The sequence below is a fragment of the Salvia hispanica genome, chromosome 3 (assembly GCF_023119035.1).
Source record: "Salvia hispanica cultivar TCC Black 2014 chromosome 3, UniMelb_Shisp_WGS_1.0, whole genome shotgun sequence".
In the NCBI taxonomy this organism is placed as follows: domain Eukaryota; kingdom Viridiplantae; phylum Streptophyta; class Magnoliopsida; order Lamiales; family Lamiaceae; genus Salvia; species Salvia hispanica.
In genome coordinates, this window is record NC_062967.1 from 33,888,474 (window position 1) to 33,902,024 (window position 13,551).

The 13,551-nt window shown below is 35.2% G+C and overlaps 1 protein-coding gene across 1 annotated transcript; it reads left to right on the forward strand.

Annotated features, from left to right (window-relative positions):
- Positions 1-5,757: 5,757 nt before the first annotated feature.
- LOC125209924 (cytosolic sulfotransferase 12-like) lies at positions 5,758-6,675 on the forward strand. The gene has a single exon (XM_048109501.1). The coding sequence runs from the start codon at positions 5,758-5,760 to the stop codon at positions 6,673-6,675; it is 918 nt and encodes a 305-aa protein (XP_047965458.1).
- Positions 6,676-13,551: the final 6,876 nt, after the last annotated feature.

The window sequence follows — 13,551 nt, forward strand, 5'->3', positions numbered from 1 at the left end:
GTTAATGTGTTTAATTGGAGAGAGAAAAGGTGAGTGGAAGTATTAAAATAGAGAGAGAAAGAAAGGTGATTATTTTAATAGGTGTGGAAAAAAGTGGTTGAGTGTATTAATTGGAGAGAAAAAGTTTTCAAAAAAGGAAATGTGTCATCTTAGTTGATACAAATTAAAAGGAAAACATGTCATCTTAAGCAGGACGGATGGAGTATATAAAAAGAAAAATATGTATTTGCAAGTGGATTTTGAGGGCAAAATATATCCTAACGCTTTATTAAATACACACTATATAAACATGTTTCAAGTATTTAAAAAAAATACAATATAATATTTTTCAATTTAAAATGAAAAGAAAACATTCATACTAGAGATGCCTAAGGTTTTCGGTTTCAGCGGTTAACTGCGGAACCGTGACATTTTTCTTGAACCGGAACAGCCATATTTTGAACCGTGGGCCGGTTCCGGTTTCAAATTTTACGAACCGAAACCGTGCCGGAACCATCGGTTCCGGACGGTTCCAAACTGGAACCCTGAAAAATCGTCGGAAAACCGTGAAACCGAGCCGGAACTGCGAAAAACTACCGGAAACCGGCGGTTTAGAACCGTGAAAAACCGTAAAAAATCGCTGAAAAACCGGCGTTTCCAAACCGGAACCGGAACCGCCGGTTTTCGAACCGAAACCGGAACCGTGAAATAGCCTCACGGTTCGGTTCCGGTTTACAAATCGTGGGCATGTCTAATTCATACTTTAAAAACATGTATAGTTAATAAAAAAAAACAAGAATATAAAATGGTCAATCAAACAATTCACAATTTTAATAAGAATAAATAGTACTACTAGTAGTTCATATGTTCTATGCCCTTCCTTGGTACGGAGGGAGTACTAGTAGTTCATAAGTTCTATACATTTTAATAACTAGAAACATACGCCCTCCCTCCGTTATTAGGAGTCCCGTTTATAGGTAACACGTGTTTTAAGAAGTGCTAAAAAAAGTAGGTGGAAAAAGTTAGTAGAATAGGAGTCTCACTTGTTTATATTAGTTTTAAATAAAATGTAAGTGGAATGATTTAGTGGAATGTGTTAGGCCTGCTTAATCGGTTCTCCGGTTCTCGGGTACCCGGAATCGGAATCGGAACCGACCGGGTAATTGAGGAACCGGGAACCGGTTCACCGGTTCCTGTTCCGGTACCGGTTCTAATGTTTCTAAAAAGTTCCGGTTCCGGTTCTACCCGGAACCGACCGGTTCTTACCCGGAACCGAATAATAAATCAATTTTAGATTTTCAATTTTAAATTCTAATAATATTATGAATATCAAATATAAATATACTACGTAACTTTCCCTAATAAATAATTATATTATAGGATCTTAATCTTACGATAAGTTTAACTAAATTACTCTTATTTATTATCTTATTGGAATATTGGTTGTATACTAGTTAGTATTTTGTTGTGTTGATTTTATTTTTTAGGTGTTATATTTTTTAGGTATTAATTGAATTATTATTTTTAGGTATTGGATGATAAATATTATTATCTTGTTGATTTGTATTTTTGTGTGTTTATTTGAATTTGTAGGTATTAATTGCTATATTTCTAGATGTTGAATTATTTAAAAAAAAAAATCAAAAACTATAAATCGGATCCGGTTCGTAACCGGAATCGGCCGGTTCTTACCCGGTCGGTTCCGGTTCGGAACCGACCGGATCCGGTTCCGGTTCCGATTCCGGGATTCATGAAAATTTGTAACCGGGTACGCGGTCAAACCGGACCGGATAGAACTGAAACCGGCCGGTTAAGCAGCCCTAGAATGTGTGACCCCATTATCATTTATGGTAAAAATGAATCGAAATTTTTATTCATGGACGGACTAAAATAAAGAAGCGGGATTACAAACAGAGGGAGTAACTTAGAATGAAAACAACAAGGTGAATATTTCGAATGGTGATCTTATACGGGTTGCCCAAAGTACTATCCCTGTAGTAAATATTATATGGATAATGTTCATTACAAGGTATATAGCCCCATATAAATATAATATGAGTCATGTTAAAATGCATATAATATTTAATTCATAATTAAGACCAATCCTATATCATTAGATTTTATAATGAATGGATGAAATTAAAGCTCACATATTTCAATAAATAATAGATAAAAATTAAAAGGGTAAAATAGTCAATCTGTTATAACATAAAAAAATTCACAATTTTTTTTATATCAATATAGTATATTACAAATATCAACACTGTGACATATAATTGTAAATCTCAACATAAGTACCTGAAAATATCAATAAAGTTTTATTGATATTATACGCGTATTATGTTGAAATTATTTGATGCGTTTATTGATATAAAATATATTTATCAACATATACGAAAATTAAAATAAAAAATAAAAAATTTCATCATCTGATTATTGTCGGAACATATGCAATTGATATCTCGTTAGAATCCTTATGAAATAACCTTTAATTCGATATATTTTTTACGAAAAAATAATTTAAATCGATAGAGTTACGTGAATTTAAAGTTTTGAAATGATTTTTAGGAGAGAAAAAGTGGTTAGTTTTAACTGCAATATATAAGAATTGATATTGATACCATTTAAGTTTATTTAATAATTTTTTTATTTTAAAATATAATTCACTTCCGTTATTTTAACTACTAGATCTACTAATCTAATGATTAAGATTTGATCTTAATCTACTAATCTAATGACTAAGATTTGATCTTAATTTAAGATAAGTAATTAGTTAGAAATTGTCACGACCCTATACAATATTAATTATATGTGCATACATTTGTCCTTAATAATTTATTATGACAAAAGATAGAGTTATTTTTTTGAACGCACTAAAAAATTGAATTGTGATGAAAGAATAAAATTTTGATAATTTAATTAACAAAATTATGATAGTAGGGTGAAATTTATATATATATATATATATATATATATATATATATATATATATATATATAGAGTCCTATTATCCACAAATCCACTCTTAAAGACCGAACCATCGAACCCTACCAAATTAGGGCTTTTAGATCTAGTTTTTTATGGATAAAATACAGAAATTTATAAATTATTTTCGCCTTCATCACGAGCCTATTTTAATTCATCCGAAGGTAAATAAGTAATACTAACATGTTACGAAGATTTAACTTCGTTCCAGAATGTATTACTTCATGCTAGTAGGTTTTTACTTCATTCTAGTGAGTTTTTACTTCATTCCAGTAGGTTTTTACTTCATTTCAGTACGTAAATGTGGTTTCGCCGTTGCGTGTCGGTCTTTCTCTCTACAATATCTATCACCAACGCCATGGCGCTAATATGGTTTAATAAACACATTGAATAATGTAATAAATTGTTGGAATGAAGTATGTGTAGAAGCATTTGAAGTAAAGAATGAAGTAATAAACATATATAATGAAGTAACATGGGCTAGTAATGAAGAAGAAAAAAATTTCGCAGCAGCACATCTCATCAAAAAAACTAGATCTAATGCTTGTCGGTCTTTCTCTCTACAATATCTATCACCAACGCCATGGCGCTAATATGGTTTAATAAACACATTGAATAATGTAATAAATTGTTGGAATGAAGTATGTGTAGAAGAAGCATTTGAAGTATAGAATGAAGTAATAAACCTATACAATGAAGTAACATGGGTTAGTAATGAAGAAGAAAAAATTTTCGCAGCAGCACATCTCATCAAAAAAACTAGATCTAATGGCCCAGATTTGGTCTCTAGTTCGGTCTTTAAAATTGGTTCGACATTGATCACAACTCTCTCTATATATATATATATATAAAAGACATACTTATTCCGTCCCAATTAAGATGACATATTTTTAGTCGGCACGAGATTTTAGGAGTTATTGGTTAATGTGGTTAATTGAAGAGAAAATGAGTGTATGGAAGTATTAAATGGAGAGAGAAAGGGAATTGAATGCTTCATTGAAAAGATAAAAATGTAGTTGGGTGTATTAATTGAAGAAAGAAAGTTATTAAAAATAGAACTTGATTGAGATAAACTAGAAAGGAAAGTATTTGATCTTAAGTGGAACAGAGGGAGTAATATTCTCTAAAAAAAAATTAAAGTAATAACTGAGATGTTTAATCAAATCGTAGCAAATGATCCTCGAACAAAGAAAGTATATGTCGCTATATGACAATCAATGGCAGCTGACCGGCCAACTACATTGTCATATTTTTGATGGATGATGTCCTCGCTACAGCTGGCCGGCCAACTACAGTGGTCTTTCAAACAATACCTCTCTCCTAAATCAAATCCAATTTAATATTAATGATGAATGCATCATTTTCTACAAGTCCCAACAAATTAGGTTTCTCTTGCCTTAGTATAAATAAACTCTTGGGACTCTTCAAATATACGGACATTCACCAAAATTTAAATAGTTGGCTTATGATTATGAATAATTTCTTTAGATCGTGTGCATGAGGAATCTTGAGCTTGGCGGTGCATGAGAAGAAGGTCACATCGTGATAGGTAAATAGAGAAATTACATGACTAGATAGTTTCTTTTATTTTTGGTTGTTTTTTGGCTGCTTTAAGGTTATTTAGATTGTTTATTTTTGTGTTTCTTATACTCTTGCTCACCAGATTTTTCCATCAAACATATTTTATTTTCTTTCAAAATATTTTAACCACCCACTAATTTAATGTAGTATGATCAATTTTCCTTGACACAGTATCGTAGGCTCGTAGCAACCAACAAATTACATGAATTCAAGGTCGATTCAAAAGTTATTGGCTTACAATCGATAACATACTCCTTCTATCAACAAAAATAGTGCAATTTATGGGTGTTTAAAGAAAAAATGGATAAAATATAAAAGAAAGAGAATAAATAATGAGAAAATATTAATAAATAAATTAGAATATTATGGTGGATTGACTAAAATGAAAAAATTAAATTAATTTTAGTGGATGGATAGTATATAAAATGGTTGAAATTTATATTCAATCAGTATTCTTTAAGATTTAAAAGTAAAACTGATCTTATGATCGGCTTATATCCGAAACAAAAGCTATGAGAGATCCATTTATATGTATTTGACATGAAAAAAGGTTGCCATAATTTATAATAAAAATATTATATATAAGAAATGGTTGCAATAATATAATAAAACAAATATTAAATAATATAATTATTCATATAATTAATGTATGTTGAGAAATGCTAGGTTATGGTATGCTGGGGTATTTTTAAAATATATGATAAAAATAAAAGTAACAAATATAGTTATGATCCTATTTATTTAATTTCTTACTTTTAGCATTTTTATATAATTAGAAATGGTATGCTTGGATATTTTTCATATAAATAAATTTATATATTAGAAAATAAAATTAACAAAGCATACCATTTACTCCATTTTTAGCATTTTATATAATAAGAAATGGTATGCTTTGGTATTTTCATCGTCAACAAATTATCAAAACCACCCACAATTAAGGCAACATGAGGATAGTTTAATCATTAAGTTAAATCCTAATTTTTTTTCTTTATTTGTAACTTGTTGTACCAAATATCTAAATAGGATAAGTCACGATTATCCTTAGCTACCAAATATCCAATTAAAATAAATTAACTAATCGAAACTATGATAACTATCACTATTTGTATCATGTCTAGTCGAAACATAACATAGCTACCAAACAATGTTTCAATGTATATTTATCCACTATGCTAACCCAATCTTCATACCGTAATAGTCATAATAGTCACAATGCAGAGGTGGACAGATTCACGCATAGCCGAGCTACCCAGAACACACTTTATAGAAGCCCTAAAACTCGTCGAGTGGGAAGGCTATTGGTGCATGCCACCAATCGTGAAGGCTGCAGTTGCCCTTCAGAACAACTTCGAGGCACGAAATGATGACGTTTTCCTCGCGTCATGTGCGAAAACAGGCACCACGTGGCTCAAATCTCTCGCATTTTGCATCATGCAAAGGCAGAACCACCAAATCGTAGATGCCTTAACCCTGGAAAACCCTCATTTCCTTGTCCCCACCGTAGAAGCTGTTGCTTATTCTGACAAAACGATTGACATTTTCGATGCCTCTGCGGCTCGCCTTCTCCACACACACTTGCCGCACGCACTAGTTCCGGATTCAGTAAGGAGTACGTTGTGCAAGATCATCTACATCGCCCGGAACCCTAAGGACACCGTGGTTTCGAGCTGGCACTTTTTCAACTCCTTTTTGAGGAGAGATGAAGAGCTATTTCCATTTGAGAAATTTATCGATTGTTTCTGCTCCGGCAAGCATCCTTACGGCCCTTTCCTTGAACACGTAATGGGGTATTGGGAGGAGAGCAAGAAAAACCCTAAAAAAATATTATTTCTCAAGTATGAAGAGCTCAAAATTGATCCCAAAACACAGGTTTTGAAGATTGCTGAATTTCTCGAAAGGCCATTTGAAGATGACACAAAAGCGGATGAGATTTTGAGCAGGTGCAGTATCGAGAGGCTAAAGAACTTTGAGGTTAATAAGAGTGGATCTCATTTTGTTGATACTCCAAATAGTTCTTTTTTTAGGAAAGGTGAAGTCGGGGATTGGAACAACTATTTGACGTCTGAAATGGAAATGAAAATTGACAACACAATATGTCTGAAGCTTCGGGATCTTGGTCTCTATTTCTAAATACCGGATTGGGTATTAGTTTGTGTGAAATACTAACCCGAAATATGTATTAATTTCATATTTGTGTAATTTATTAATATTATGTACTCCCTCCGTCCCACTTTAGGAGTCCCGGTTGAAATATTTCATAAATGATATTAGGCCCCACATTCCACCAACCTTTTACCACTCACATTTTATTATAAAACTAATATAAAAAAAGTAGGACCCACATTCCAATAGTTTTTTTTTCACCAACTTTCCTTTACATTTCTTAAAACTCGTACCGAACTCAACTAAGACTCCAAAAGTGGGACGGAGGGAGTAATATATAGGCGTTGTTATTGGAATTATAATATATTATACTATGTGTATTATAAATGATAAAGTTGATAACTTATAATAGTGGTTGATAACATATGGCCATGTGTTTACAACTTCTTCCGTTGTACACTGTTTTAGTATTTTGTACTAGATGAGTTACAAGAATAGTGATTAGTGACGACTGGCCTGTTATAAACACTCTTTTGATCTTCATGATCTTTTTTTGACTTGTGAATCTCTTTTAACTTATTGAGAAGTATTTGTGTGTCTTATTGTTAAATTCTTTCATCCCCTCCTATCCCATCTTCTTAATTTCCTCCCCTAGTCAGGATTCACCGAGGCGCGGTCGTGACAACAAGTGATCAATTTTCCATTTTGGGTTGTTGATATGGCTCGTTACAAGCATGGTTTTGTAGGGTTTATTACAATAACATGGTTGATAATGTATGAAAAGAATGGTGAATTTGAGTGTGCAGGGGGGCTACAAAAGCGTAGAAAACAGCGAGTGCAGGAATAATCGGATCAACTAGGAAAAGAAGTAAAAAATGACAAGAAATGGAGCTAAGTTGATCAGCTGCGCCGACAAGTTGATCCAGTAGAGTTTACCAGCTGAAGTGATGAGTCACAGGAGAGAGAAAGAACAAATGCCATCTCAAAGGGGCATAGTTGTCTAAAATAGGATGGGCTTGCCTTAGGGATTTGGGCCCCAACTTCGTCCTACAAATATGGAGAGAGTGCACACAAGAAAGGTGATGCACTATTTTTTTGAACTATTAATACCTGCAAGTATATAGAATAAAAATAGTATAGTCAAAGGTCAGTACCGAATATCAAACACGGGGAAAACAAACACAAAGTGTCTATCTCCTACTAGAACTCAATTATTATCTGGAGAACCGAAAGATTTTGGAAATTTTTGAAAACTGAAAAAAAGGGAATTCCAGGGATGTGCGTTCCAGAGATATGGTTATACAAAGTCCAAACTACAATACCCTAGCACAGTTATTACTTTGATAGGACGAGTCACCTAGCTTATGCTTATGCGATGCAAACGTTGATTACTAACATTAGGGTTGTCAATCCTAACACGTAACTCCGAAAAGCTCCTAAGGCCCTTGAAAAGTCCTCACTCTCAATTAACAGTGTCGTTTTAAAGGAAGCTAACTATATCGTCTATTAAGTGGACCTAATTCGCTAGAACTCTCTTACAGTTATGAAGCAAATTATGTTTGATCAATCACAGAATGTGTCACTCAGACGTGAAGCGTCAAGATTAACTTAGGGAAGAAACAAAGTAAAAACAAAACGGATATTAAATAGAAAAACTGGAATTGTATACCCAAAGTCGATACTAACACATCCCTAGAATCCTATGAGTTTAGTTACACATACTGGAATAAACTAAACACATAGATTGAAGGGAAAACAATTGGAACATAAAACTAAAGCAAATAAACCCCGTAGGTTGAATCCTTGTCATTCTTAATGCTCTTGAATCCTTCTTCAACTCCTTGCACAATGACGTACTCTAGCTTTTAATCTCTGGGAATTTATCTTGCAAAAAGAAGCTCTAATTTGATGAAGCTTGAGGTCCTATTTATAGGGGAAAGTCATTTCTCATCATAGAAGGAAAATATCTTCAAAATATGGTTAATCTTGGGCCCAAATCTAGGTTAAATCGCATTCGCCGCTTTTCACGGCGGGCCGCCGCATCTCCTCCGGCGGTCGCCGCGCGGTAGTCCATAGTCTCTGCCTCTTCGGCGGCGGGCCGCCGCACATCCTCCGTCGGTCGCCAGACGAGACTCCCTTTTAAGCTTGAATTTCTGAGGCAGGCCGCTACACTTCGCCGGCGGTCGCCGGTCGCCGTCTGAACTCCAGATTTTCAGACTTTGCGTTTTGACTCTCTTTTTTTGCTCAAATATGCACATTTCTCACAAAACACGTCAAAATACCAAAATGTATAAAATATGCAATTAATGGACATGTAGAGTGACTTTGACATAAAAACACGGACCAAATAATGGCCTTAAAACAGTGCAAAATCCGAGCGTATCAACTCCCCCAAACTTACATTTTTGTTTGTCCTCGAACAAAACAATAAAGACACAAGAATATTGAATGCACAAGGACTAGACGTCATAATTGCCTCAAAAGAAGAAAGAATAGATTAAGCATGTATTAACGCAATCAAATCAAGCAAGGCTTATTAGTGCACTTTCATTACTAACTCGTGGAACACCTTGAATTCATGCACTCACATGTGACAAACTTCCAAAGATGGGAAGTGTTCTCTAATTCTCAAAGTGTATAAAGGTAATGTGTATAAGCACTCAAATCATGCATTATGCAAAGTTTACCATAGGCTTGCTCAAAGTCTAATCCATCTTCTACTAGATGTGATTAAGCATCAAAAGTCCGAAAGGTCTTTATCTTTGGATGTAATGCAGGCTCTTTGGTAGGTGATGAATATTTGGCTAAAAAACGACTCAAAATAAAAATATCCCAAGTAGAGTTAAAGTAACTCCACTTTTCTAATAACCCAAGACACTTCTAACATTTTATTTTTCTCCTTCAACTCACTTTCCAATCCTTTGATTTTCTTTCTCTTTTCACAACCTTTCACACTTTTTCTTTTTCTTTTCTTTTTCATAAGCATCCTTTTCTAAGATCAAACACATATTTGAATTTTTCTATTTCACAACTTGTACTTTCTTTACATTTAAGCACACTACTTTTTATACTTTCCTCCTTATCTCTCCAATTCCTTTACAAAAGATAATAAAAACTATACTAACCCAAGGAATTGTCCCCATTTATTTGGCTTCCAATGAAAAGGCTTAAAGACTCAAAATTGGCTCCAAAGGGAAAAATTTTAAAAATTTGAGAGGGTCGAAAAATTTGGGAATAAAAGTAGCTAAGAAAAGATGGTCAATCATCCTCCTAAATCAACTTAAACACTATGTAAACTTAGGCAGACTAGGAGCAAGTTCTAGAAACATATACATGAATGCAGATAAATCACATAAGAAAGAATTTAAGGCTCAAATCTCACAAGGTATAAAGCAAGATTCAAGGCGAACAAACAATTCACTAATTATGCACCTTTTCACCAAACCATCAAATCAAGACGTCAAGCCATACTTAAACATGGATGGAATGTGATATCATTGGCAACTCGGTCTAATGTGTGTCCTTAAGCATGCGTGTTTCTAAGTTCTTCATGTTAATTTCATGACATGGATTCAAGAACAATTTTAGAAAACAAATTTCACCTACGGGATTTTCGAAAAATAAAAACAAAACAAACTAAAACCCTAAAACAAAAACCTAAACTCACAGTCCACCACTTCATCCCCCCAAACTTATTTACAACAAAGTGTAAAATAAGTTTGTAGAGTCGGTTGGGACGTGAATGAATCACCAAAAAGAAAACATACCTTGAAAAATTTTGCGTAAAGGTTGGACCGGGTGAAAATTCAAAAAATTTGAAAAATTCACGCTGGGAACTGTGCTCAGGTGGCGGTCCGTCACGGCCTGTCCGGCGATCGCCGCACGATGTCAGATTCTTCCAGCGAGCAGGTGGCGGCCCGCCACAACACATGCGGCGGTCGCCACGAAAGGGTCAGAACCTGCGAAAAAAAATTCAAGGAAGAAAACTAAACCAAAACCAAAAAGTACTTAAAATTAAAGCAAAAATTGTTAAAAATGGTTGGGTTGCCTCCCAAAAAGCGCTCTTTTAAAGTCATTAGCTTGACTTTACCCCCTTTTTTTTACACCTTTGGTGGTTCTTCTAGATCAACTTCTTCCTCCATCACCTTGTCCGTACTGTAGTACTTCTTCACACGGTTGCCATTAGCTTGAAACAACTGTCCATCCGGGGCTAGCAACTCAACCGTTCTACTATCATAGATTTTCTTGATCATGTAAGGGCCGGTCCATTTGGATTTCAACTTTCCGGGGAATAGAGAGAGTGTCGAATCTTGCAACAAAACTACATCCCCCAAAGTGAGCTCTCGTCGACTGATCATCCTATCATGGTAGACTTTCACTCTTTCCTTGTACATGGATGACCTTTCATAGGCCTCCATTCGAAATTCGTCCATCTCATTGAGAAAGAGACGCATCTCCTCACCGGCCTTTTGAAAATCTTGGTTCAGCTTCTTGATTGCCCAATACGACCCGTACTCCATCTCAAGAGGCAAATGACATGATTTTCCAAACACAAGTTGATAAGAAGACATACTTATAGAACCTTTGTAAGCAGTACGGTATGCCCACAACGCATCATCTAACCGAAGGGCCCAATCCTTTCTGTTGACACTCACTGTCTTTTGTAGAACTGACTTGATTTCCCTGTTTGCTAGCTCGGTTTGCCCATTCGCTTGAGGATGGTATGGTGAGGTGACTCTATACTTGACTCCGTATTTGTCCAACACGTTGTCTAGCCACCTATTGTTGAAGTGAGATCCTCCATCACTTATGAGAGAACGGGGTGTACCAAACCTACAAAAGATATTTTTTCTAACAAAAGCAGTGACAACCTTAGAATCGTTAGTTTTGGTTGGAATTGCTTCCACCCATATAGACACATATTCATCTGCAAGTAGGATATATTGGTACTCTCCTGATTTTGGGAATGGTCCCATAAAATCTATCACCCATACATCAAATAATTCTACCTCAATGATGGCATTCATAGGCATCTCCTTCTTCTTAGATATTCCTCTCGTGCGTTGGCATTCATTGCATTGGAGAACAAAGCTGGCGGAGTCACGGAAAATGGTAGGCCAATAGAAACCGCTTTGCAACACTTTAATTGCGGTCCTTTGCACACCGAAGTTTCCTACAGTTGGTGACGAATGACATCTTTCAACTATGGCCGACCAATCCTCTTGAAGTACGCACCTCCTAAGTATAGTGTCTGCACATCTTTTGAACAAGTAGGGCTCATCCCAAAAATAAGATCGTACATCTCTATAAAATTTCTTCCTTTGATAAGGAGTGAGATCAGGAGGGTGTACCTTGGCTGCTAAATAGTTAACAATATCAGCGTACCATGGAAAAGTGGCTTGAGTGAAGAACAGATGTTCGTCGGGGAAATCTTCGTTGATTTCTTGTGATAAATCTTCTCCTTCCACCAGATGCTCTAACCGTGACAAGTGATCTGCCACAACATTCTCACAGCCTCGTATATCTTTTATCTCAACATCAAACTCTTGAAGTAGCAAAATCCATCGAATGAGTCTAGGCTTTGCATCTTTCTTCGCAAACAAGTGTCTAATAGTTGCATGATCAGTGTAAACAATAGTTTTAGTCCCAACAAGATAAGCTCTAAATTTATCAAAAGAATAGACTATAGCAAGCATCTCCCATTCAGTAGTCGTATAATTAGCTTGAGCAGAATCTAAAGTTCTACTAGCATAATAGATGACTCTAAAACTTTTGTCCCTCTTCTGACCCAAAGTTGAACCAACTGCAATGTCTCTTGCATCGCACATGATTTCAAATGGTTGGCTCCAATCTGGGGTGATGAGAATGGGAGCGCTTACTAAAGTTTTCTTCAAGTTCTCAAAGGCCTGCAAGCAATCAGAAGTAAAATTAAATTTTACATCTTTTTCAAGCAATTTACAAAGAGGTTTAGAGATTTTAGAAAAATCCTTGATGAATCTCTGATAGAATCCTGCATGCCCTAAAAAGCTTCTCACTGACTTCTAATTGGATGGAGGTGGGAGTTTCTCAATGGCTGCAATCTTCGCCCTGTCAACTTCTATCCCTGCAGAAGACACTTTATGCCCTAGAACTATACCTTCTTTCACCATGAAGTGAGTGCTTTTCTTCTAGTATTCAAAGCTCTTTATTTTGGGGGCGTATATGATACTTGGGCTCCGGGAGGGGGAGATGTAAGAAAAATTACCAACTTGATTTCTCTCAATTGAAAACAAGGTTAGTTTCTACACATATCTGCAAAACCTTAGCTAAATTTTCAAGACAATGATCATAAGATTTGCCAAACACAGAGAAATCATCCATAAAAACCTCCATCACTTTTTCAATCAAATCATGAAATATAGCCATCATACATCTCTGAAAAGAAGCAGGAGCGTTACATAAGCCAAAAGACATCTTTCTATAAGCATAAATACCATAAGGACAAGTAAAAGCAGACTTATGTTGATCTTCGGGAGCAATTGCAATTTAATTATAACCAGAATAATCATCAAGAAAGCAGTAGTAATCATATCCCCCTAGTCTATCTAGTATCTGATCAATGAAAGATAAAGGGAAGTGATCTTTCCTAGTGGCTACATTTAACATCCTATAATCAATGCAAACTCTCCAACCTATAGCTACTCTAGTGGCTATCATCTCTCCATCCTTACCGGGCACTACAGTTATCCCCCCTTTCTTAGCTATTACTTGCGTAGGACTTACCCACTCACTATCAGATATGGCATAGATAATCCCTGCATCTAATAACTTAATCACTTCTTTCCTCACTACATCTTGCATGATAGGATTGAGCCTACGTTGATTTTGAACACGAGGTTTATGCCCTTCCTCAAGTAAAATTCT